This window comes from Emydura macquarii, unplaced genomic scaffold (genome assembly GCF_026122565.2).
Source record: "Emydura macquarii macquarii isolate MOO-44397 ecotype Brisbane River unplaced genomic scaffold, CSIRO-AGI_Emac_v2 contig_431, whole genome shotgun sequence".
In the NCBI taxonomy this organism is placed as follows: Eukaryota; Metazoa; Chordata; order Testudines; family Chelidae; genus Emydura; species Emydura macquarii.
In genome coordinates, this window is record NW_027130568.1 from 12062928 (window position 1) to 12089243 (window position 26316).

General features: G+C 41.2%; 1 protein-coding gene across 2 annotated transcripts in view; it reads right to left on the reverse strand.

Annotated features, from left to right (window-relative positions):
* Positions 1-26316, reverse strand: part of CARMIL1 (capping protein regulator and myosin 1 linker 1) — a 230025-nt gene that overhangs the window by 18839 nt on the left and 184870 nt on the right. For both annotated transcript variants that reach the window (XM_067537570.1, XM_067537568.1), the window contains exons 30-33: positions 11667-11733; positions 11168-11361; positions 2269-2375; positions 181-610 (exon numbers count right to left, since the gene is read on the reverse strand). In XM_067537570.1, coding sequence (XP_067393671.1) covers positions 181-610; positions 2269-2375; positions 11168-11361; positions 11667-11733 — 798 coding nt within the window. The remainder of the gene's footprint in view (positions 1-180; positions 611-2268; positions 2376-11167; positions 11362-11666; positions 11734-26316) is intronic.

The window sequence follows — 26316 nt, forward strand, 5'->3', positions numbered from 1 at the left end:
GTCTCTCTCACCAACAGAAATTGGTCCAATAAAAGATATTACCTCACCCATCTGGTCTTTCTAATAGAACCTAACTGATAGGTTAAATGTTAGCCTCTTACCCCTGTGTGTCTTTAAGGGGCCTAGTTTTTTCCTACTTTTCTTCAGAGCCACCACAAATCAAAAATAAGATATCCTCACCTTCTGTGAAGAGGCTGCTCTTCTTTCCTGCTTGGCTTTCATTTCTGCCAGGAGTCCACTGCCCATTACTTGCACTCCATACCTACGCCCTCCCTGGGGGCTGCCTTTGTTGTCACCCCTCTCAGCTCTTGCAGCATCCTCTGGCTGAATCTCCTCTACAGAGTCTGGTGTTTTTAGTTCCTCGGCTCGCTCTGCACTGCCATTCTGTTCAGCTGGTTTTAGCTCCTTCTTAGTAGTGTCCACAGCTGGACTTTTGACAGCGCCCTTGGGAGATGAGGGCTCTTCTGCCACCAATACAGTCTGAGGACGTTCAGATTTGGATCTAGATTTGATTAAGTTGAGAAACCCACTTTTCCGAGCATCTCTTTTTTTCCTTTCATCACCCACTTCACTGGACTCATTAATGTCTGAACGTTTCATTGACGATCTCCTAATAAAACAGACAGACAGACAAATTTTCATATAGTCTCTGGTTTTTCCTGGAAAAATACCTGTTTTTAATAGTTTCAGATGATTTCTCCTGGGCAAAGCTAACCATTTGCATCATCAGTAAGTTGCTCTGTGCCCAAATATTATCCAATGTTTATAAATGAGAGATTGGTTAGTATGATTGATGCTATTGACCAAACTCTATTAAAGTCACTAAGAACTGTAGGGCTAGCATTACTCATAGTGCCACAGAGGCAGGCAGGCAGGCAGGCAGGCCCCTAGTGCACATGTTTCATTCATTTATTTTTAGGGACACCTCTGGCCTGGATGTTCCCGCCCCTAAACTGCACGTCGCACCAGAGTGCTTTAATTCAGTGATTCCTCGAAACATAATTTCAAGGTGCCTGCTCTTTGAAGAGTATCCCCAGCAGTAGCTTGTAGCTACTGCATGATGACCTGCATGGCTCTCACCCAGGTACTGGAGAAAACACAGCTTTTGGGGAACTGCCCCTTTTAGAGCTCCAGAACTCTTGCCACCAACAACCAATGCAGTTCTGAGCAGCCATGCTCCCTGCTCCACCCAACACACAGCTTTTCAGGGAGAGTGGTACTTGAGATGGCAACCTGTACAATAGCTAATGCTTGCCTTGAAAAATCAGTACGTTGCTGCCCTTCATGAAATGACATCACACGAGAGAATTCTAACGGTACACATCATTTGTACAAAAATCCTGTAATCCCGTGTCAGTTTTTCAAAACACGTTTTTTAGCTAACGTGATTTCACAGCTACTTACTGTGTGTCACGTATGATTTTGTATTTGCAACCGCGAATTACTGCCATCTGTTTGTCATTTCTGGTATTCATCATTTACATTTCATTTTAGCACTTCCGTTCCCCCTCTCCCTCAACCATTTACCAATTTCCACTTACTATTTACTTAACATTTTACTTTTATTTTGTCAATGTCCAATATAACAAATAACAGATCACTTTAGGTAGTCTAGAAGTACCTTTTGTTTGTGTGTTCATACTAAAGAAATCAGAACACTTTACTTCTTGGTTGTATAAAGTATATATCTAGTTTACCTACACCCTTGTAGGCTGGATTTGTTGCTATGTATCTTGCTATGTAAGATGTACAAGCAAACCTTTTGGACTGAGTCAGACACATAGTCATGGAGCATTACAATATTGTAAAACAAGTATTTAATTTATATTTATCAATAAATATCAATATCATTTGTGGAGGACAACAGTCTTAACTAAACACACACATTAAAGATACAGGGCCAGATCCTCAGCCAATGTAAATTGGGATAGCTCCAGCAAAGTCATAATGAGCTCCACTTAAGGGTATGATGAAGTCAGTGGAGTTATGCTAATATACATCAGCTGATAATCTGGTTCATAGCGTATATTAAAAGCAATTTATTTCAAAGTAAGCTTTTTAAAGTGAAAGTAATCAAATTCACTGATACACTGACATACTGGACTATTAAGATATATTCTGGTTTTGACAGTAGCTATGCAAATTGGAGATTTGAATAGTAGACAAAGAAGTCAAATACAATGTGTTAACCATAAATATTCCACCCTCACAAACGATCAATAAGAATGCATGGACTTTACTTTGACTCATTAGAGGATCTGAACTTACTTTGAATCCATTTTTGTCACTTTCTTGGTGAAAAATTCATCAACACCTTCATCCACTCTACCCATGAGGCCATTCTGTTCTCCTTCTTGAGGTGTTGCCCCACACACCTGATAAAACATTCTCTCATATGTTACATTCTCAACATAATGCTGTTAGTTACAGGTCACAACATCATTAAAGCTGAGTGCCTGTTGGTAAATACTATTCAGAGAACACTTTTCCTGACTCTTGATTTGCTGAGGTCAGTTATAAGGGACTAGTCAAAACATAAGCAACACAACATGGCAGTAAGAAAACTCACTTTTCAAAGACGCTATAAGGCACAAGGCCTGTAGGATAAATATGAAATTAAGGAGTTAGAGTTATCTTATGCTTTTTTAAGGAAATATATATGTTGTAAAGAAAAGGCCTTCCTTTTACTTGCTAGTCAGGGCCTGAAAATAATAAGTTATAAGACCACAAGGAATGAAGAAGGGAGGATGTCTGGTTCAAAAGATTAACTAATGAGATAAGGGAAGGCTTCTACAATGAAGGCCTCTGACTAATAGGGGTGATTGTAGATCATTTTAAGAGAATCTGTTTTAAAATGAGCCAACATGGTCCTTCCCAAATCACACGCCAGTGTTAAAACCTTTGTGAACCTAAGTGAAATGGAAAAAACAGTTGGTCAGCAAGAAGGAGGGGAGGAAAGTCCTTGGGAAAAAAGGAGGTTGTAAATCTTCCCTGGATTAAGACTGGAAATAAGAGTGAACTATCTCCAATTGGTTAGTTCAAGTCAGTAATTGGCAATAGCATCGCTTGTTTGTTAAAGGATTTGAAAAAGTAAAACTTTTAAAAAGTTCATTGCTAATACCTGCCTGACCACACTGGAGCTGACTAATATAAATCTAAGCAACCCTGGGTTTAGCCCATTTGTAAGTATCTGGATCAAATGCTTATACATGTTTTGTTACTGTTTGGAGTTAGTAAATTGATTTTCAGGCATATTTAGAGCAATGATATAGATATTTGACTTTTGGATTTAATACAGGAATTTATGGTTAAATTAGTGTCTGGTGCTTTACCACATTAATAATTTCCAATATTATTAATAATTTCAACAAGGCCAAAGCTCAAATGCCTTTACATTGTGTAAAAAATAGGGCTGTCCAACGATTAAAACTTCATTGTAATTAATTGCGAGACTACAAAAAATAATGGTTACCAAAAATGTGGTTAATTGCAATTTTAATCATCCTGTTAAACAATAACAGAATACCATTTATTTCAATATTTTTGGTGTTGGGGGAAGAGTGAGTGTGTGTGTGTTTGTGTGTTGGAGGAGTGCTGTCTCTTTAAGCAGAGCACTCCAGAGCCTGAATGGTTTTTTCAGCCAGCAGCAGCTGCTGTGGGCAGCACTCATTCCTGAGCCAGCAGAGAGAGGCTCCCTCTGTTGGATACATAAGGTAGGGAGAGGGACATTAGCCTCCCTGCCCCCTTCTTCCACCCCTGCTCTGCTGTACAGAGCAGTTTGGCCAGCAGTAGCTCCACTGTGGGAAGAGGAGGGCGGGAGCAGCAGTGTAGCAGGGTGGGAGGAGGAGAACCCCTGCCCAGGGCAGGCATGCAGTGGTGTCCTCATGGGCATGGCGCCTTGTTGTATGATTAACGCTCGTTAAAAAAAAAGTTCATTTGTTTTAAGTTAGTCGCATGCGTTAACTGCGATTGACTGCCCTTATTACAAATATTTGCACTGTAAAAAAGATAGTACAATCTACAAGTCGAAGCATGAAGGGGGATACAAATGTTTAGCATATCTGGCACCTAAACACCATGCAATGCCGGCTACAACAGTGCCATGCCAAGACCTGTTCTCACTTTCAGGTGACATTGTAAGTCAGAAGTGGGCAGCATTATCTCCCATAAATGTAAACAAACTTGCTTGTCTTAGCTATTGGCTGAACAGGAAGTAGGACTATGGGGACTTGTAGGCTCTAAGGTTTTACACTGTTTTGTTTTTAAGTGCAGTTATGTAAAAAAAAAAATTGTACATGCCTATGTTGCACTTTCACGATAAAGAGGCTGCACTAAGGTACTTGTATGAGGTGACCTGAAAAATACTATTTTTATCTTTTTTACAGTGAAAATATTTGTAATAAAAATAATATAAAATGAGCACTGTTCCCTCTGTATTCTGTGTTGTAATTGAAATCCATATATTTGAAAATGTAGAAAAACATCCAAAAATATTTATAATACATTTAAAATTGGCATTCTATTATTGTTTAACAGTGTGATTAAAACAGTGATTAATCACAACTAGTTTTTTAATCTAGTTAATTTGTTTTGCATTCATTGTTTGAGTTAACTGCGATTAATTGACAGGCCTAGTAAAAAGAGCAGTTATCTAGTATACACACACACTGTTTTTTGTTAGCAGTTTTTCAAATTGGAAGTTCTAATCTGTGTATTTATATCTGAAGAGGCAATCTTTTGTCCGCTGTTAATCATCTAGTTTAGAGAGATGTGTTATTTTCTAGTGGTCTGAAAAAAGTGACTAAGCTTCCATAACTGTTGTTCTTCGAGATGTGTTGCTCATGTCCATTTCACATTAGGTGTGTGTGAAGCCTTGAGGTGGATGGAGTGCTTCATGTAGAAGTCCCATAGATGGACGGCCTCTTGACACAGGGGGGAGGATCAAGCTCTTCCCTGCTTGTTGATCTAGAACTTGGCTGCAGTGTTATCTGTCAGAATTTGCATTCCCTTGCCTGAGATCTGAGGAAGGAAAACCAAGCAGGCTAACTGGAACATATTTATGTGCAGGGAGAGTACTTCCTAGGACCACAGGCCCCGAGTCCTGAGGCTGTCGAGGTGGGTGCCCCAGCCTAGGTCTGATGCTTCTGAGACAAGGAACACTGATGTCTTGGGCGGGAGGAAAGGAGAGGGACACACAAAGGGGACTCCCATAATTACTGACCTTGGTTCCTTCCACCAGTCGAGGGAGGTGAGGATCAGGGATGGAACGGTGTGCATGGAGTCCAACTGGTGTCTGTTCAGGGAGCAAACTGAAGCTACCCACATCTGCAGGGGTCTGAGCTCCCACATATTATTTCTTTTCAGCCCCTTTTGAGGTGGGGACAGAGAAGAAGGAGTTTGCCACTGGGTCCTGACGGGTCCCATGACAGCCTCATTAATGGCTAAGACCACTTTAGAAAGAGCTGCTGCAGCCAGAATGGCAATAAGGCTGTGGGATGATTTTTTAAGCTCCTCAATCTCTAGCCCAGGTTAGCTGCTATCCACTTCAGAAGCTCCTGGGCCCTGAAGTCATCCTGCGGAAGCGAACTACTTGGCCCTGAGACGGCCTCGTCTGGAGAGGAGGAGGAAGAGGCTTGTATGGGAGGAGGGGTTTCTTTCTCTTTCTCAATAATGTCCATGGGAGCCACATCCTGAACACTGATACCAGAGTCGGGGTCCAACACCAAGTGGGGAGGAGCAGTAGCCCACCTCTCAGAAGCCACCAAGTATGATTGGTGTGAGGGAGGACCCGGTACCGGGGAAAACCCCAAGGATTCCAGTAGGGCCACTGTATAGACCACTGTCCACTTGGCCAGGCAGCGGCGGGAGGACCCATTCCAAGGTCTGGCAGAACATAAGATGGGTACCAATGGAAGCCCTTTGGTTGAACTTAGGGTTCCACCTTGGACTCAGATGAAGAGTCCTCCCAAGGTGACCACAGTGGAGCGGTACCCCTCTCTGCCTCCATTCAGTGCTGAGGATCTGGAGACCGGCAACAGACCGGAGATGGTCGTGAAGATGGTATCAGCATTGACTTGCCCATAGAAGGTCCCTGGGAGCCCAGTGCCAGGAAGGAGCTTGGAGTCCCATGCTCCCTCCTAATCATGGTCGAAGGAGCCACTGGCTGTCCCATGGGAGCTGGTGGAACCGGAGCATCAATAAGTCCATGGCTGTTGCAAAGGCTGCTGGGGTTTACGGTACTGCCAATCCACTGGTGCAGCAGCGGCTTCCAGAACGTCGGTAGAGGGTCCCGCACCAGACTCAATGCTCCGGGCAAAGTCGATGGAGCCACCATGAGACTGGGAGTGGAGGAGTGGCCTGACACAGGTAACTCCTCCGTTTGTCCTCCTCCTGCACCGGTGAGCTTCCTCTGTTGGTGTGCTGCTTTTTGTGCTTCTTCCTCAGCACCGGAGATGGTGAACAGTGCCAGAGGAGCACTTCAAATCAAGGCCAAATTGCTCGGAGCAGAAGTGAACTGCTTGGTTCTGAGGCCGGTCTGAGGTTTCCATTAGAATAGCCTTCAGTCTTATCTCTCTGTCCTTTTTTGTGCGGGGTTTAAAGTACCAACAAATCGGACACCGGTCTCTCATGGGGGTTTCTCCTAAACACTTCAGACAACTGGAGTGTGGGTCGCTAATGGGCATAGGCTTGCCACAGGAGGCACGATGTTTGAAGCCTGGGAACCGAGGCATGCCCAGCCCCGAGAGCGAGGAGAGCTCCTCAATGATAAGAAGAGGGCTAACTATTTAAAACAACATTATCTACAATATATACACCTTATAAACTATAACTAGCAAACTATGAAACAGAGTACAAAACCACTAAGAAGCCTTGCTGAAGCAAGAGGAGTTGTTCCAGCAACCGTCACTGGTGGTAAGAAGGAATTGTGAGGATGCATGGCCAGTGGCATCCCTTATACTAGTGCATGAGCACATGGCTCAAGAGGGCGCTAGAGCAGGCTCAACAGATACCACTGAGGTAAAAGTCTCCAGCAATGGTGCATGCGACGCGCACACACCTAGCGTGGAACTGACATGAGCAAGAACTTAAAGAAGAACGCAACGTTAGGAGCCAGAACTCTAGTGTACTAATTAGGCCTCTAACAGACTGTCTCTGTGGTCTTGGCCAAGGCATGTTGGGCCCAGACTTCTGAACTGAGTGCCAGATTTAGGTGACTAACTTCAGGCATCCAGCACTAATTTCCATTGACAGCTGAGGTCTAACTCTTCTTTGTACCTTTGAAAAGTAGACCTTAATGCCAGAGACCAGAGGGAGTGATTTTCCAACTATCTCAAAGGAGTATTGCACTGATGAGTTAGCATTTGTACAGCTCTGTGAGGATGAAACACACTCAATATTATGGGAGGGATTCTCTTCCTGGCCTGGACTTTGTATGCTGCTCTTCCGTGATCCCTTTCTGTTGCCAGTTTAGACACTGTGTAAAGCATCTTTAGGGGGCTTTAGAGAGGACCCACAAAGGCCCCAGTATAGGAGATGTCTTGGCAGTGCTACCACCCATAAGGCAGCCCAAGGAGGGTGCCCTAACTTAGATGGTCTCCCTAGGATATCTAAATTACACCAGAAATGCTCCAGCACCCAGAGCAGCCCAGAATCTGACACGTACAAAGGGTGGCATAAAGCACCTGGGATCTAGGTTCTGTGCTGTGCCTGTAAGGGGCCCAGGACAGATTCTCGTCTTATGAGTATGAGAGAATAATTCCTGTTAATATCAAACCCTTCCTTATTAAGCCAAATAAGACAGCAGTCTGAACATGACCTAATGTATTGATACATACGTCAAACTTTCTGGTTCCTGAGCCATGTGATCAGCCTATTGTTCACCTTGTTAGATTACAAAGACAGTAATTAGAGTTCTTATTTACCTCTGCTGTGGCACTCTATTTCCTCATCTGAAAACATAAGTCCTTTTGGAAAACTGCATTGTTTACAGTTAAACAGATTTTTTTTTTAAAATAAGGTGAAACATCTTTTTCAAAGTAGCACAGTGATGACTGCTCTGATTTCCAAAGCTGTTCTTTTTCTAAGAACTTGTCTCATTGGAAACATCAGAATGTATGTAACAATGCATATATTGACATCTGGTTTTGGTCAACATCAATATTTGTTCTCGCTTGATGTAAATATTTATCTCATCGGTCAAAAAATCTTGATATTGACTTCAACAGATGTCAGAATCCATTTAATGTTGACACACACTCTGCAGAGCATAAGAACAAATATTTAAGTATCAAAGCCAAGCACATTTCCTGAAGGAGGCAGGGATGTAATTCTGAAAAAGAGGTAACTAGAATTCCACTGAATACACCGACTGGATCACTAAAAATGTACAAACCACAGAGCCTAATCACCATCAAAATAACCAAGGCACAGAATGTTCTTACAGATGCACACTGTAGAGCTAATAATTGTTCAAATACTGCAATACCAGATTGATTCCTGCATATTTTATATTTTACTCATCTGATGCTGAGAAAATTGCATCCAATATGTAAAATACATTCAGCAATGAAAATGGTCTTAGTTTCCTTAAGTGATCCTTCTTTGTTTCTTTATAATGTAGGAAAGTGGCCTGAAAGGAAAATGTAAAAAACAAATAATGATTTTTTTTTCCTAAAGAGAAATTCGGGTGTTCTCTTTTCTGAACTCCATGCAGGACTGGAAAAATCAGTGGGATAGGACTTCACAACAAACTGAATGATGAGTAACAGAGAGAGGAATGGATTTTTACTTAGTCTGTTTAAAACTTGTTGGCTTGTTGTTTGTTAACACCTATAACTACAATGCCTCCAAAAAACTTGGGAGAAAAGAGGTTTTTGTTAAAAATGTAGCATTCTGACACTTTCAGTTAAGGGGTAGGAACAGTTTACACACACAAGGCTTCAGAGTCTTCTAATAAAATCAGGGAAACCCAGAACTGACACTCCTGCTATAACTGGGGCAAACAAGCAGTAAACAGAAAACCACACTTTTCTTGAAAGAATGCCTGAAAGGTGTGTTGTGTCTCCTCCTCCACCCTTCCAATAAACAGCATACAATAATAAACAGGGGCAGCAAAACATTCCCTCCCCCCTTTTTGCAAGTCGCCTTGAGTTTGTGCAAAGTAAGAAAAAACAAATGCCATCATCCAAATGTGGCTTCACTGTTACTGCATTGCCATGAGGAATAACACTTTCTTGTTCCTCATACACAGTGATCAAAGTTTTTCATGTATAAGATACTATCTACTCTACATTTCACATTTCTGTTCCAGGCAACACTGCATTTAAAAACCCAATCCATGCTCTCTTCCCCTGCACAGGGTCTTTCAATTCTGAAAACATATCTCAGTACGGAAGGAGAAGATAATGGGACTTGACGATGCCTGGAAATACTGCCTGTGATTAGTTTTCCATAACTGCAGGTGTGTTCTCAGTATCAGATAACCTCAATTATCCAGATGTCACAAGACACATTAAATAAGTTTAGAAGACTGATGGAAGTTTAGCAAGTGGGAGAATATGACTCAGTTTTGTATGACAGATTGAGAGGGGAGGGGGAAGGAGAGTGCCAGCATTTCTGTACTACAGTCGATCAGCTAAGTCTCTGACCCCTTTGTACTGTTGTCAGTGCAAAAGAGATGGCAAGTTGGCTTTAAAAAGACCCAAACAGCTGGCCAGTGTTTCTTTTGGCTCAGGGCATAAAACTCTATATAATCCACTCTTGGCCCTTCCCAGTGCAGAGAGTATTTCTGGGGTAGGGTCACAGTGCCTTCCACTCTGGCAATCCCAGACCAGAGGAAGAGCCTCCAGGAGCCTGTTACTAGCCAGTATCATTTGGAGCAGCAATGCGGCTGCTCCAAGTTGCAGCAGGAGGCAAACCGGCCCCCCTCTGCCTCTTGGATAAGGGATGCTGACAAATGGTATAACACCATCTCTGCCCTCCTCAAGGATCTAGCCCAGTGGTTCCCAACCCGTGGGGTCTTTCAGAGTGGCCCGCAGCTCCCCGCCCACTGGCTGCAGAAGGGAGCCACTGCCTAAGTACCCAGGCAGAGCATACTGCAGCCAAGGGGACGTGAGATCAGCACTCTCCTCCCCCTGGCTGTAGCAGGGAGCATGGCAAAGTGCTCCCCCTGGGTCCCTAGGCGCTGGGTCCCTCCTGGAGCTAAATGGAGGGAAGCATCTCCTGTCCCCCCAGCTGTTGAAGGGAACCACTGCCTAGGGCCCCAGGTGGAGCTCACGGTTTCCCTGCCGCAGCCAGGGGACAGGAGATCCTCCTCCCTGAACTCCTTCCCTCTGGCTGCAGTGGGGGAGTGGGTGTTGCTGCTGGCAGGGACTAGTGGCCCTTCAGGGTTGTAAAAATTATATTTGTGGCCCTCAAGCCAATGAGGTTGGGAACCACTAATCTAGCCCTATAGCTTTAGATGCAGATTCTGTCTGTACATACCTGTGGATGCACACGCCACAGAGAAAACAGAATGGGAGTTGTTGACTGAGTTAAAAAGAACCACAGACACAGCACAGGTGTGTTTAACTGTGCTCCACAGGAGCCCGTGATGTGGCTGCACAGTGGATTTTATTTTTTTGGTGCAGGTCATGGCATAGAGAGCGATCTGTTATTATTCAGATCCACTGGCTCAACCCTGCTCTTGAGTACAGGGAACACAAGGGCCTGCAGAGGTCATGAAATTGTTCCACTGAGAACTGCTGGAGACAGGAATTCCTGCCCATTTACCCAGGTTTTATGTAGCAAAAGGATCAGTGGCACCAAGCCTTGGGATGTTATCACACATCTCGCAATCTTTCGTGTTTTTCCTGGAGTCATATGATTACGTGAGAATCTCAGCTTTCACTTAAAAATCAAAGTAAGATTTTCTCCCTCATATTCACAGAGAAGAGCTTGAAAAAGTGACCCGAGTCCACCCGAAAGGCTCAAAAAGAACAACTCAGAGGCAAAAAAAATAAAAAAAAAGTTTTTTTAAATCTAATGATTTTAAAGACAATCTGATAATTTTGGGAAGGCCTGACTCATGCTTTTTGAGTGCTTGGGGTTGGCAAAAGGGGGATTAAGTCTTTATTGTAAGAAACTATCAAGTAATTAGATCCTCAGCAGTCTTTTAATGATTACTCACTGATGCTTGGCTGGGCTGTTTTTTATTCCTTTTAGGCCTTAATTTTGTAAAGTGCTCCAGTTTCTTCCCTTCCTCGGATGGCAGCTCTGAGATGAATCCAGAAGTTCGTTTGTCTGGTTTGCTGGAAAGGAAGGGCGGGTCTTCTATATGGATAGGTACTTCTTCCAGTGCTTTATCCAGGTCAAATTCCATTTCTAAGAGCAATCACAACCTAATTAGGACTTAATATGGTATTTTAAGCAGAAAGTAATGGCATCCTTTGCTTTGAGGTTGTAGCATTTTTGTGAGAAGCTGGACCATAGCCAATGAAAGTTTACTTCTGAAATCTCTCACCATAGAAATGTCAAAAAAACAAAGTAAGTTTGTTGGACCACAAATTGGGAGTTCAGAGTGAGAGTCTTCTGCATTTCTGAATAAAAGAACACCTCTCTCACTTCTGAACTTAAGGAAGTGGTTTTAATAAATTATAAAAAGAAAAAGGAAAAAGAAACCCACTTACCAAAAGCCCTAGATACAGGCCGGAGCATTCTACTGTGGATGCTTTTCCTTTTAGATTTAGGAGTCATCTATGAAAAAAAACAAAATAAAGAGGGGCTCATTTGGATAGAAGAAATTGTTCAGAGTAATTCTTATATTTAAAACCAACAAATCAGTTCATAAGGCATGTTTGCCTTGGAAATCCAGGCAGTAACAGATATTTTTTTCTTCCTAAATACTTTAAAAAAAAAAAAAAAAAAAAAAAAAAAAAAAAAAATCTAACTGACATTTCATTGATATGAACTGACTATACATCAATGAGGCAGGGCTAGAAGTGAATCCAAAACATCCAACTGATTTCAAGCTTGAAATACAAGCACTCCTGAACGTTATAAACATTAGTAAAGTGATCCTCAGCACAAGTGAGGCAACTTCTCAGTTTTACATTTGGGGAACCTGAAGCACAAAGCAGTAAACGGACTTGCCCACTTCTGCAAAGCCAGGAGGTGAGCCCAGTTGCTCTGACTTCTGTGATAACCACAAAACCATGCTTCCTCAGTTCATTCATATCAACGATACCTTATTGAAATCAACTAAAAAATGTAGGCATCCAAGACTTTTGTCACCACCTTACAGTTCTCCATGTCCCTTACTGCCACAGAAGAGAGTCTTTTAAAGCCAATCAATTTCACTTCCTAGTCAGCCAGATGAAGTGCTGAGTGTGCTGTGGTTTTCTGTATTCCTTTGTTAAAAGCAATTATTTTTTTCCTGATAGCTAAATGCTCTATTTGCATACAGCACTTTTGACATTCAGTTGCTTAATAATTACTCTGGATTCTACTCAGGCTTGGCAGAATTTAATTTTTGGGTTTTTTTTTTTAAATTTTGATGATTAATGTTGATTTTTATTTTTAATAATTTTCTTTGATTTTTATTTTTACAGTTGCTGGAAACTCAAGTGGGGAGAGGGAGGGTTGAGGCTAAAAGCAGGGCTGCAAGGGGCTCCCAGAACTGACAGGGGATGTGGAGAGAGGAGGCTGCTTCATGACTGAGGGGCCCAAGACACAGAGGCAGCAGATGCGGGAAAGGCTGCAGTCCTGGTCCCACAGAGCAGAGAAACCGCAACCAAGACTGTGAGGAGTATGACGAACCCCAGCCGGGGGGTGCTGCTGAACAGTTTCTACTTGGGGATGGCTTCCACACTCCTGGCTGGGGAGGAAGCGGGGCTGTGACAGTGGGGATGCAGAGGGCTCCCTGCAGGCATAAGGTACGGGGGTAGGCTGCAGTCCTAGCGGGGCAGAGAAGAGGCCACCAGCCAGGAATAAGAGGAGAATGATGAGCACCTGGCAGTCAGGGGAATGAGGGGGGAACCTGCTGTTGAACGTCTCCTGCTCAGGGATGGAGCCAGTCAGCAGTAGGGCGACCTGTCCCATAGCCAGGGAATCGTCCGCCTCCTCACAGCTCTGGCCAGGGGTCTTTGTTCTGCCCTGCCAGGAATGCAACCTTCCCCACACCTTGTGCCTGAAGGGACTGGGTGTCACCGACCCTGCAGCAGTACAGGGTGCTCTCTGCAACCCCACTGGTCACAAACCCACTGCTTCATTCACCATCCAGGAGTGTTGGAGATGTCCCTGGGCAGCAGCCATTCAGCAACAGGGTGGCTTCCCTGTGGCCAGGAACTCAACCTCCTTGTGTCACTCACCCTGTGGTAGCACAGGGACCCCTCTGCAGCTCTGCTGTCCTGGACCCGCTCTCTCTCTCTCCAGTGACAGCAGGACTGCAAAGGGCTCACTGTGCTGCTGCAAGGCTGCTGACACCCAGCAGGTACCGAGGGGAGGCGGCACATCCGCCCTGACCAACTGAACGGTTTTTGGGACAATTTCAGCCTGTCATCTGACATCGATGTTTGCCAGCAAATGCGGATTGAAATCGAATTTTGCCAAGCCCAGTTATTGATTCCCCAAGAATATGTAGTACTAGAAGATACAACTCCGGGACTTTTTAAAAAGTGGAAACCTGCCTTTATCAGCTGTATTTCTGGCAATGACGCGGTTTTTCCACAAGCAAAATATAAATTCAAAATGTATTTACTGAAGGTATGCATTATTATTATTAGATTACTCCTTCATTCCTGGATTAAAGAAAATGTTGTGTTAAGGAAACAACTGTCAGATTTAATGCCTCATGGTTGTTGTTTGGAAGAAAGCCACAATTATTTTGCTTCTGAAATTTCATATGGTAAGAAAGGCTTTTTGCAATGGATAAGGCATGTATCAGCATCCTTCAAGTAATTTAATGTGGATAAAGAAGCTAAACTACAAAGTGTTTGACACATCCTCTTGCTTTAGTGATGTACATATATTTCCATCTACTTTTTACTCCTGTTAACAGTATAATGTCTACACAGCTGAGAGTGAGTCGGCAAGCTGGAGTCTATGCTGGCTCATGAACAATCAACAGAATTATTAATCAAGTTCTAGCTTCAGAAATCTTCACTGGTGAAGCATGAGCCAGAGAGGGTGTACTTAGGCACCAAGACTTCAGAATAAGTTTGCAACATGGGTGGTTTAATTTTTAAAGAGTTTTCTAGTTTTTTATTTACAGGAAGTTCAGTGAAAAATATCATTAGATAAAATAAGGACAATACAAATGCTTTATAGATGTTTGCATAAAATATATGTGCACACACGTACTTCAGTTGTCTGCATTAGTATTTCCATCTGAACAGGAAGGGCATTATTCAGACCTGGTCAAAATTATGATAGATTAGCATTAAGTGGGTTACCTGCCTGCACTTGATCAAAAATAAATAAATAAATAAATAAAAGAAGATTTCAGACTAGATAGGCATCTGGTTGTGTCTTTTGAGCAATGCAGATGTTTTTCCACTATTATTATAAAGTATTGTCTGAAACCAAGGTGTCTTTATGTGGCAGGGGGTTTCCAATTCCAGGGGATGTCTTATTTGACACACAACAGTAAATAATATAGTTTCATGAGCAATCAGGAAGAAGTCAACACCAATTCCTTTTCCCTTGTCATCTGAGCAAGTTTAACATTTACGTCATGGAGTGAGAATAAATGTGAAGCTCCAGAGTGCTATTTGATTTCTGACACTTTTCAGAGTACAGCGGCACTTCAAACTGAAAAGTGCTTCTGTAACGCACCATAATACAGAGCAAGTGGAAAGAACAAGCCGGGGAGCTCAGATACTACAGTGACAAGCACTATAAAATGGCTATCAATAAAATAAATGCAATTTTTATATCAAGATTCATCAGTCAGGCACACACTCCATCAGCAGCTTGATGGAACTGTGCAGAACTGCTCAGCTAAACATGTAGTAGACAAGAGTGAATGCAATTAGTGGACCAATGGACATTGCCACAGTTATACACCTACACAACTGCTGGTCTGCTGCAGCAGAATCTGAACGACAACCGACATCCATGTCCAATCCTGAAATGGTTGATGGCATTTCAGCTCCGATTATGAAAAGCTGAAGCCAGTTTAGCACTGAGCTGGGTCAGCAATTAGATCACTATTCCTAGTTCCTGGTTGTATTTACAATTGCAGCCTATTTCTCATGATAATGTATCTGCATGTATTTTGGTCCAATTGCTGTTCTTTGTGGTGATGTTATTGGAAATCATATCCACAAAGCTGATGAGTTCAGGCACTGAAGATCTGAAACAGTGACAAGAACTAGGTTGGTGAGGGAATAGCCAACGGCACTGACCAACGGACATGCATTCACAAGGAACGACAGACACTCTATTTCAGCTTTAACAGGAGTGTTCTCAGAATAATACTTGGGATCTAGAAGCTCTGCGTAGGCACTAGAAATCCAAAATCGGGGCACCAATACACAACTGCAGAGGACAAGCACTGATATTCTTGCACTGATCCTCCCAGCTAGGCACTGGATGATTTCATCTTCACTGCTATGACCATGAGAGGCCATTGGAAGGGGAAATGCCGGGCCATTCTCAGGCACTTTGGCTGGTGATCATATGACAAATCACCACTAAAAGTTCTTTGTCAGCTTGGCAGGACACACCAGCCGCAGTGTTGCTGCATTTGGGGATGGAAGGGTTTAAATGCTGTCCACTTGCTAGGCCAGCATGAATAATGGCTATACATACAATTTTATTTGAAAACTTTAAGTTGTCTAAACTGTTTAGATTTGGTACAAATAACAAGATGGGCTTCTTGACAAGTGACCTTTCTGGATCACATGCACAGCAAAATGGATCAAAGCTTTATTTTAAATATGCCAGTGTGCTCCTTCTACTAGAGGCTATTACAGACAATCTCAGCCAGTATGTGGTATCATCTGCAGCACATCATGTTTCATTACTACAGGGTACATGTGAACTTCCTGGTCGTGACCTCTCTCCCAGCCTGAGATGGTGGGCTTGCATCTGATTTCCTACTGTTACCAGAGGCTGTTCAGACTTCCCCATGGTCATGCCCCTTTCCACCTTCACTCGATAGTTCTCCACTTCTGGCCATGCAAGAAGAGTGTCAACTCAGTAATCTTCTGCCTCATGTTACAATCCTGGCTTTTACACCAAATTTGGGGCAGCAGTGACTGACATTTTTTCAGAGATTGTTACCTGAATGGGACACTTCACTGAGCTTTCTCTGGCTTCTGCTCTCTCCCTCCTCCCTGACTTTCCCAAGCATGGTGCAGGTGGCTGAATGGAACAGACAAAAGGCTCAGGGCTACTCTATCTATGAGGAGACCCACGCAGAAGCCACACAGAGGGAACTTCGTTACACTTACTCCCAAGTCCACAGATCCTTGCTCTCTTCCAGGGCCAGGGGCTCAGAACCTAGATAGCATGGTGAGGGCTCAGTATCTACCCACACCTGTGATTTCCCCTCTGGAGTTTCCCCCACATAGGTGGGTCAGCCCTCTTCAGTACCAGGGATCCAACAAACTAAACTATGCTCACTGATTAAGGACTCTTTAATGGGAGGGTCAGATACTCCCATGAAGCTCCCCTGGTCCATTCTGTCTCTTAAGAAAATGGCATGTGACCTGAGGGTTAAGTGAGTAACTGAGTCACCTTACCAGATCTCCTGCCTTCTGACTCTCCTTCTTCCCAAGAGGAAGATCTGGAATCCCTTGGGGCTATCCCTCTATATTTCCTCTCCAATTATATAACTAAATGTGGAGGAATACTGGGGCTTTGGGGAAAAAACAACTAGAACCACATATTAAACACTTAGGGCACTTTTCTGGGTTTTAGAAAACCATGTTTGCTAAGCAGCAGAATGTTTTATCTTTATAAAATACTCATGCGGATTAGAATTACTGACATAACTCCCAGAATGTTTAGGATACTGCATTTTCCACATTCCTCTCCCCCCACAAGTTTTCAAATTTCATCTTGTTCCACCCACATAAGCCTGCTGAATTGCCCTCTCCCCCTTCATGCCCATTTTACTTTTCAAAAATGTGGTTTTTTTAAAAAACCCCACAAACCCCTGCATATGCATTTTCCACTTGTGAAAAAGCAGAGAAAGTGACAGTGTAGGAAGTTTATTGAGAGACCAGCATTCATAAACCAGATACTATTCAATGTGACAAAGAAAAACAAGCCAGCCAAAACACAATAACCTAATAGGTCTCTTCATTCTCAAATTTCTATGACAAGAGAATCCCAATTTCTGCTCACTAAGATATAATTTAATTAAACTAGACTTGACTTCAATACAAAATTAAATGAACAGAGTTTTCTTGAGCAGTAACATTTTTGTTTGTACCTCTTTCATCAGCACTCTGCTTCATTTTGGTCTTAAAGCCAAGGTCTGTTTTAAATTCATCAGATGTTATGTTAGCTCAACCTTCTCGTAATCTCATCTCTAAATTGCTGTGTATTTCATTCAGTAACTGAAGATGGACGACACTACAATCTTCCAGGAGACGAAGAAGGCAGTACAGAAGCAAATGGAGCATAAAAACAAACAAGTAGGCCAGAAACAGCAGAGCTAAAAAAAATACTTACACTTGTACAGCAGAGAGTCTCCATGCAGCAAAAACAAAACAAAAAAAGAAAAGAAAAAGAAAACAGAATATGAATGGAGGGAAGACAAAGCAACAGCAGTTCCCAAGGAGAGAGGCAAATTAAAACTCACCAAAAGTAAAGAAAACTAAAGCTGAAACACTTACAAGTCTTAGCAGGAAGGTGATATGCAGGAATGAGATAAAAACCCTTCACACAGAGAGGCATGGCAATAGCTTTCTGTTCTCCATATTTGGATGGTATATTTAACCAGGGATGTGGTCTATGGCTAAATTAAGACCTGTAATTTTCAACCAATGCAGCTCCACCAATGGTAGCAACACCTGCGCTGTCTATGCTCTGAATTCTCCTGTTGCTACTAGTAGTGGAGTTTTACTCGTGGCAACTGAACACCTGATTTTTTTCTAGTGTGAACAAGGACTTCTGAATTAAAACCTTTCACTTTATCATAGAGAGCATCAGAGCAAAGAAAACACAAGATTTCCTTAAAAGAATGTCATGGGTTGTCAATTAGGTTCACCTGAGTCTTAAATATAGACGCTAACATGTAGAGTAGACACCCAGAGGTAACACCAGTTCCATAAGAGAGTTTAGAGTAAGGAAAGTGCTTACATTTAATACCACTGTGCCTTAGATTTGCACAAGAAATTCTGCTGTAATAAGATGCCATAGATATTCTCATCTTCTTCAGACTGAAAAGTTAATACCTTCAAGTATCCTGTTTATTGTACTGTGATGAATATTGTTTTTATAATGGTTAATGTGCTTCCTTTAACTTGCCAAGAAAAGGCTAGCATTGCAACAGAACACCTTAGTAATGTGAAGTTCATTGGTTAGCTATCCAAGGAACAGAAAAGCAATTATATCATTTTTCTTTGTGTTTTTATATTTTCTGCAGTAATGATCCTCTTGTCAGGCAGGTAGTTTCCTTGAAGTTATCCTCAGCTAAACGTCTCAAAGACAGAAGTGCTTCTGAAGGACAAGAACAAAATCTTCACGTAAACACCATGTCCTTTATCTCCCGCTTGACTCAGAAATCCCATTTGGCTGCAGCACATGTAACCGTGGCTTTATCTTTGACTGAATTCTCCTTCAATATTTGTCTGGGCAAATTTGCCTTTTCCCATTGCTGCAGCACTGGTTTTGTATGTCGGGCCCCCACACTTCTACCGGAATCCTCTTCTGTATTTTCATTTATTCTCATCGTGACTGACTACTTTAACTCCATTTTCTAGAGTTACCCCAATTCCTGGTTACCCAGAATCTACCATGGGATGAATTCTTCTACCCTCCTTCTCAGACATATATGGCCACTCCACTCTTATCCTGAAACGTCTCCTCTGGACACCAAACCATTTCACAGACCAGGTCAAACTGCCTTTGATTTTGAAAGTGTCCATAAGACTTGCCCCCCATCCTTATCCTGTCTCTTGGCCCACATTTCTCTATTCCTCTAAATTCCCTCTGCCATGAACTCATCTCTCTCCCTTTCTAGGCTTCCTGGTGGTGGGAAAGCCTGCTCTCTTGCAGCTCCTGCCTTCTGGAACAGTCTTCCTGTACCTCTCTAGCACACCTGTTCAAATCTCCTCTGAAACTTGTATTTTCATAGATGACTTGGGAAACATTTTAGGCTGGGGATCATGACTTGCCTTAGCTCTATATGGTGCTCATTATTTACAAACCTTTCTGATCGTGCTCTTCAGTGCACTGCTATAGGCGCTAGGCTGTTCAGAGAAGTGCTGCTGTGTTAGACCCCCATTGCAGAACGTGCACTACATGGCCCAGGGTGCAGACACCAAGCCCCACACAAAGCGTTGAACTGGAGGAGCTGTTCTATTACATTAACAGTTGTGAGTAGTGCACAGAATTGGGATGGATGTAAAAGAGCTTGCTGATTGGCTTCTTCTTTTTCTGATTAATCTCTTGAAGTAATGAAAATGCTGCCTTAAAGCATATTTATTTTATTTGCACAGCTGCTGGAACGGAAAAACTCCCTCGCTCTTTTCCATTGTCTGTTAAATACATACTGAGTGCCTTCATTTTGTATGGGCATTACCCATGATCTGTCCTGTCTGGGGTTTGATGCTTATTTGAAAAACAGCGTTAGAGAAACTCCCCCACTTTTTTCAATATTTTGTCTTTTTGGCTAAAAAGCAAAGCATGTTACATAGTTTGGGCCCAAAATGTTACCTACCTTGAAAGTGTAGAATCTTTTGAGAAATATCTTTCCAAAACTAAATAGCTCTTACAATAAATCTCCCATGCTGGCATTTAGAAATCAAACCACAACATATCCTTCTTTATAGCCACTATTTTTGGTAATGTTCTGCTACTGCATAGGTACTTAGAAAACTCAACTGAGATTAGGGCCTCAGTGACAGCTTCCAAAGAGTTTGCAATCTAAGGCCCTGGTCCAACAAAGCTTTATGCAAATGATTAACTTTCAATGTGTGACCCCTTCCATTAAAGTCAACAGGACTACTCGCACACTTAAAGTTACAGTGTACTTAGCAGCTTTGCTGGATTGGGATATAAATGGACAAAACAGACCAAAAAAAGGAGAGAGAAAGGAAACACTATAATCCTCATTTGACATATGGGGAACAAAGGCATAGAGACTAAGTTACTTGCCCAAGGTGACCCAGGAAATTGATTGTGGAACTAGGAACTGACTCCAGATCTAAAAAACCCCCTGTACAATACTTTACACATAACCTTAGCCTTCCTCTTCATCTTTCACAACAAGTACAAGTTAAAGTAACTGAACTTCTAGAGTAAGTGAGGACACCACTACTGAAGAGTATGTACAAAAGAGCATGTAAACCTTAAATAATGGTTTCAGTGAATGAGAGACTGGGAAGGAGGAGAGGGGAAATTGTCAAATGCAAATAAACTGACAGAGAAAGACTATATATTTTCAAGGATTTAAGATATTACAAACAATCAGTGAAATAACATGTATTTTTTTGAAAAGGGTTTGGCAATGTCTTTTTAACAGATTATGCAAAAGAAAAAAGTTTAGTAGGGCATTTTACCCAAATCCCTGATCAGTTCCCATGTCCTAGGGAAACATGACCCTCCCAGCTGCAACACCATTCCATCAATCAGCATTTCCCACACTTTGGTTATTCTCAAGAGCACAATTGCTAGGGTCATTATGTCTGTAAATCATGAAAAGGATATCAGTACTCACTGGAGTAGAGTAATAAGTTAACCATCTTTACTTGGACCACTGAGTCTTTGGGAGGGTGGTTGGCTAACTCATCATTGTTTAAAAATCCAGGAACAAGATATAAACAGTGCCAAGAATTTTATATCATATTTTAAAAGGGTAAATTCTCAGCACAGAATGCAGGGATTTAGCCAAGCATTTCCCATTTACACTGATGGCGTCACTATATCAGCATCCTTGAAGTCTACCCTAGAGTACCATTATCCTTGAAAGTTAAATGGAATACTAAAATACATGACAGTTAGCTAACTATCTGGTGTAATATTCAACAGCAAAGACACTAATGCATTGTTTAGAAATCAAGAACTAAGTCATCAGCTGATGAATTCAGTGGAGCTATGCTAATTAATACCAGTTCAGGATTCAACCTCAAAGACACTTCTGGAATTTTGCAACTTATTTGCTTTCTACACAGAGGGTACAATGGGTTTTATGTTTGCAAAATGATACGTATATCATAAATGTACGGAATGTATGTGTTTTATTTTTTTCACGAAGACAAGTTATTCTGAAGAAACAGTACACAATTTCTGAATTCATTTATTTTAGTCTCGTCTAAGCTGTGTTGACTTTTAGAATTATTTTGCACAACAATGGCCTCCAAAATAAAAGCAGTAGCAATGGAGTAAGATAAACTTGGTAGATCTGTCCTTGAGTTTAATTTAATTTTACTGGCCAAGAAACTTTCACTTTGCTACTTGCTGAGATATGGCTCATATGCACACTAAGAAATTTAAACAAAATTATAGATATGTTTTGTTTTAATTAGAAATACTGCTTCCACATCTTTATTTTAAGCTACATAATACATAAGGAGAAAAAAAGCCAAAGTTTCTGTTACAAGGAAGAAAAAGCCTGTATGGAACAAATTTAACAGTTCCTGAAAGTATTTATAAGCTCACAGTTCTTCATCTTGAGTAATTATATCTCAAGGAACCACATGTGCAGAACAATTTGCATCTGCTTCAGGGCATACATTCAGTCACATCCATTTTGTAAGGGAAAAATGGATACTCAAAAACTATCTTGAATTCTCTGGTTTCTACAGAACTATTCAAAGATTTGAAATCCAGGAGGGGTTAAGAGCCACTTGTACAGAAGCTCCCCTTCCTTAGATAACTAAATAACTTCAGTATTTGCATTCTGACCTAAAACTTCTCTATATTAAGTATAGCAAACACCTAGAACTGTAAATACTGAGCTGTTTAATTAAGACATAATTCTAAGGCGATCTGAGCATTTTTAAGGATGGCCACTGTATATTTATTGGGGAACAACATCAGTAAAACCCTCATGCCTCTGAGCTCATAGGCTGGATATGAGAAACTTGTAAAAAGGATCTGATTTATTTGGCCCTGTGTGTGTGGATATTGTGGCAGCATCAGATCCTTACTGGAGAGAGAAAATTACTTTTGCAACTCTCTTTTCCATGCTCAGAATGACAGAACTATTTAACTGATCAATAGCCAAAGCATAAATGCCAGTAACCTTCTCACCACAGGTAGATTCTTGGAGGCAGAGACTGCATAAGTTTTGTGTTCTGAAAGCTATGACATTTCAGGCACAAAACACTAATGGAGACTCATGCCAATGAACCAAACCTAGATTAGTTGGGGGCAGTGAATGGATTAGCAGCCTCTCTGCTCAGAACTTCATGATTTGAGGCACTATCTTTGAAAATTCACGTTAACTGAGCCATTGTGCTCTCCACAAAACATCCCAGTCACAAGAGGCTGTCAGGTATATCTTCCTAGCTCACAGATAATCCTCTTAAATCCTCTGGGCCACTTCTAAGATACCCATACTAAATATCAACACACATCAAAAATAAAATAAAAATCTCAACCCCTCTGAAGTAAAAGGGAATGTCTCACTGCAATTAGACGCCCATGGCTGGCCTGTGCCAGCTGACTCCGGCTAGAGAGGGTCAGGCAAAGGGGCTGTTTGATTGCACTGTAAATGTTCAGGCTCAGCCCATGCTCTGGGACCCTCCCACCTTGCAGGTCTCCAGCCCAAGTCCAAATGTCTACACAGCACTTAAAACAGCCCCATGAGCCCAACTCAGCTAGCACAGGCCAGCCATGAGAGTCTAACTGCAGTGTAGATGAACCCTAAATAACTCAAGTATCTGGAAAAAACCCAGCTTAACTAAGTACGGTAAAAACTCAGCTTAACTAAGTACGGTAAAAGATGTTTCCCCGTTAGCAACCATTACCAAATGGTAAATAAATTAATATGGCTGCACACTGTGCCAGATTAGAAAAACACTATAGCGAACAGACATGGTTATGGAACTCCTAACTAATACCATTGCAGAGACAGCCTGACAGGTAACAAATATATGCAAATGCAAGACTAATACCTGCCCTACCAAAATAGAAATCAATCAATCAATGTATTTGCCATTGTTTAAATAATCTAAGATGATGGTTGAACTGCATATTCATACTTTCTAAGGCCCCAGTCCAACAATGTACTTAAATATGTGCTTCATTTTCAGCACATGAGTAATTCCTTTGACTTCAGTGGGACTATTCACATGCTGAAAGTTAGGCATGTGCTGAAGTGCTTTACTGGATTAAGGCTTTATGTGTCTAATATTCTCTTAGCCCTGACCCTGCACCACAGAAGTCAATGGGAGTTCTGCCACTGACTTCAGTAGGAGCCAGATCAAGCCCTTACGGTGAAGTTGATCCTGATACAGAAGGGAAGCACAAGGCCCATGCATCACTCAAGTTCTCCTGGAGCACTACTGGAGGTTTTCAATGTGACGGAGTGGTGCACAGGCCTTCTGCTGACTCTGTGTATAGGGTTTGTGAACTTTACCCATAACTGAGATTTCCCTCCCTAGCAGATGTCCATGAGACAGTCTATGGGCCTAGGAGAAAGTCAAACATGATACATAATGGGTATTTCTGTCCTAAAGGGAAGACCTCATCTTCTGTAAGCCAATTGATGGGCGAGATAATGAATAAAACATAGCCACAGGCTGCAATTTCTCAGAGTTATATTACAACACATGGACAAGAACTTTCCCTGGAATCCTTAAAGACTGCACTATCGGACTCTACTCACAATTAGAATTTAAGAGCGAAAGTCACATTTCATTCTGTTTTGAGCAGGACATTTTCTGTGTCTCTGTCCTCCTCTGTTTAATTTTGTTTAATGCTGTTAACACCTTGTCTTAAAGAAACAAAACCACATTCTGCTTATTCTTACTCTAAATGTTAACTAATCTGTGATATTTTCATTTCAGTTCAATATTCTAGTCCCCTTTTTCATTTTCAATGCATATTCATTTTAGGGCTGTCAAACTATTACAAAAATAATCACAATTAATCGATATTAAAAAAATAATCGCAATGAATCGCAGTTTTAATCACACTGGTATCCTATTATTGTTTAACAATTTAAATTTATTATAAATATTTGTTCATGTTTTTCTACCTTTTCAAATATATTGATTTCAATTATAACAGAATAAAAAGCATACAACACTCACTTTATACTATTTTTACTACAAATATTTACACTGTAAAAAATATAAAAACAAAAGAAATAGTACTTTTCAATTCACCTCATACAATTACTGTAGTGCAATCTACAAATGTAGAATTACTAACTTAAGTGTGAAAACCTCCCCTTGAAAACATGCAATGAAGTAAAAATCCCACAAGAATGAGATCATTTAAAAAAAACAAACAAACAAAAAAAAAACCTCAAGAATGAGCCTACAATCAAATTGGCAATAAGTGACAGAAAGTCAATATTAATATTGACTGCCACAAAACACAAGTACAAACTTTTCTGCTACGAACCTGAGCTCTTTTTTTTTTTTTTTTGGTGGGGGGGGTGGAAGGGGGATGGAGGAAGGATCAGACCTGAGGGACCACTGTCAAAATTAATGACGTTCCTTAATGAAAAATATATCCAATATCAGCACTACACAATTCATGTTCTAGACAGAAAACTGGAGATACCTTTTCCATCAGGTGTAATTTACTATTATTGAAAACAGTTTCTTTCATTCTTAATTTATTTTACGACATGCCAATAATAATAATGGATCATGACAAGTAAGGTAGAATCTGACATGGAAATTTGAGTTAAATATAGGAAAACAGAGCACCACTGTGTACCTGAATTGTCCATCATTACGATTTTAGTGTTTTCTCCCTAAACCCCATAGAGACCGAACAGACTTGTAATTTTGGGTTCCCAACTTCAGCCACCTTAAAGGAGACTGGTTTTCAGAGGCTGGGTATTCAATACTCTTTTGAAAGTCAGATCTCTTTAAAGTGTCTTAAGTTGGAAAACTGAAGTCATTGGTGACTTTTGAAAATTGCAGCCTAAATATTCAATGGGTATGGAGGTCCAGCCCTAGCCATTCTGTGCCCCCAGGACAGAAAATATTTTCAATGTCTCACCCACACAGAAGTGGGGCCAAAAAAAAAGGCTAGCCAATCACAGCAGAGGGAAAATAAGCAGACTGTCTGCTTCTCTCTGGGGGGACACTCTTATAATGGCCTTACACTCTATACTACTGCTAGTAATGATGTTATATTGTTGAGTTGGATATTTTCAAGATCACCAGTGTCTGGTGCTCTTTTAATATAGGATATATTCCACTTGTAACTCTTGAAATAAAAGCTTAAAAATGGTCATTTCTTAGCGTTCTAGGACCAAACAAATATTCAAATAGCTAAGTAATTTTCTTCGAAATATAGCTATATTTTATTCATGCTACAGAAGATCAGCTTTCAAGCATCCTTTACAAACCCCATTCTTAGGTAGAATCACTCGTGCTGAAAGAATAAAGGATAAACAAGTAGTGTACATAGTTCCCCTTTGTAGGGAAAGTTAATCAGTCGATCTGTTGGAAAAATTACATATTCAGATGTACTTGATATTCTATTTAGGCTAAACCAGAGTGATTTATTTTAAGCCAGTGGTAAAATGCATCATTGCTTAAATATGTGTCAATCTTGTCTCACACTTCCTGAAAGTTTGAGAAAACATATAATTTTATTAAGTTAATTCAACTTTCATCACTGACTCAAATCTTTCAAAAAGTCTATGCCTATTCCTTTCATCTTAGTAGACTAAGTAGCCTTTTGCATAAAACAACGAAGCCGTCACATTCAATCTTTCTTACACACAATTTTGATCATTATAAGCCCTTAGATAAATACACTTCTGATTAAATGTAGATAACTATGATAGTTGCAGATCAGGGTAGCATCAATTTACAGTAATGCAGCTTAGGGAGATCAGAAACTCCGAGGTCAATAATGATCTATCACGTTCTATATTGGACCATTCTATCATTCCCAATGATCTTCAGAATAGAGTGGCAAGTTCTCCCACAGCTGACAAGTCATTCAGATTATTGGTTTGTGGCCACA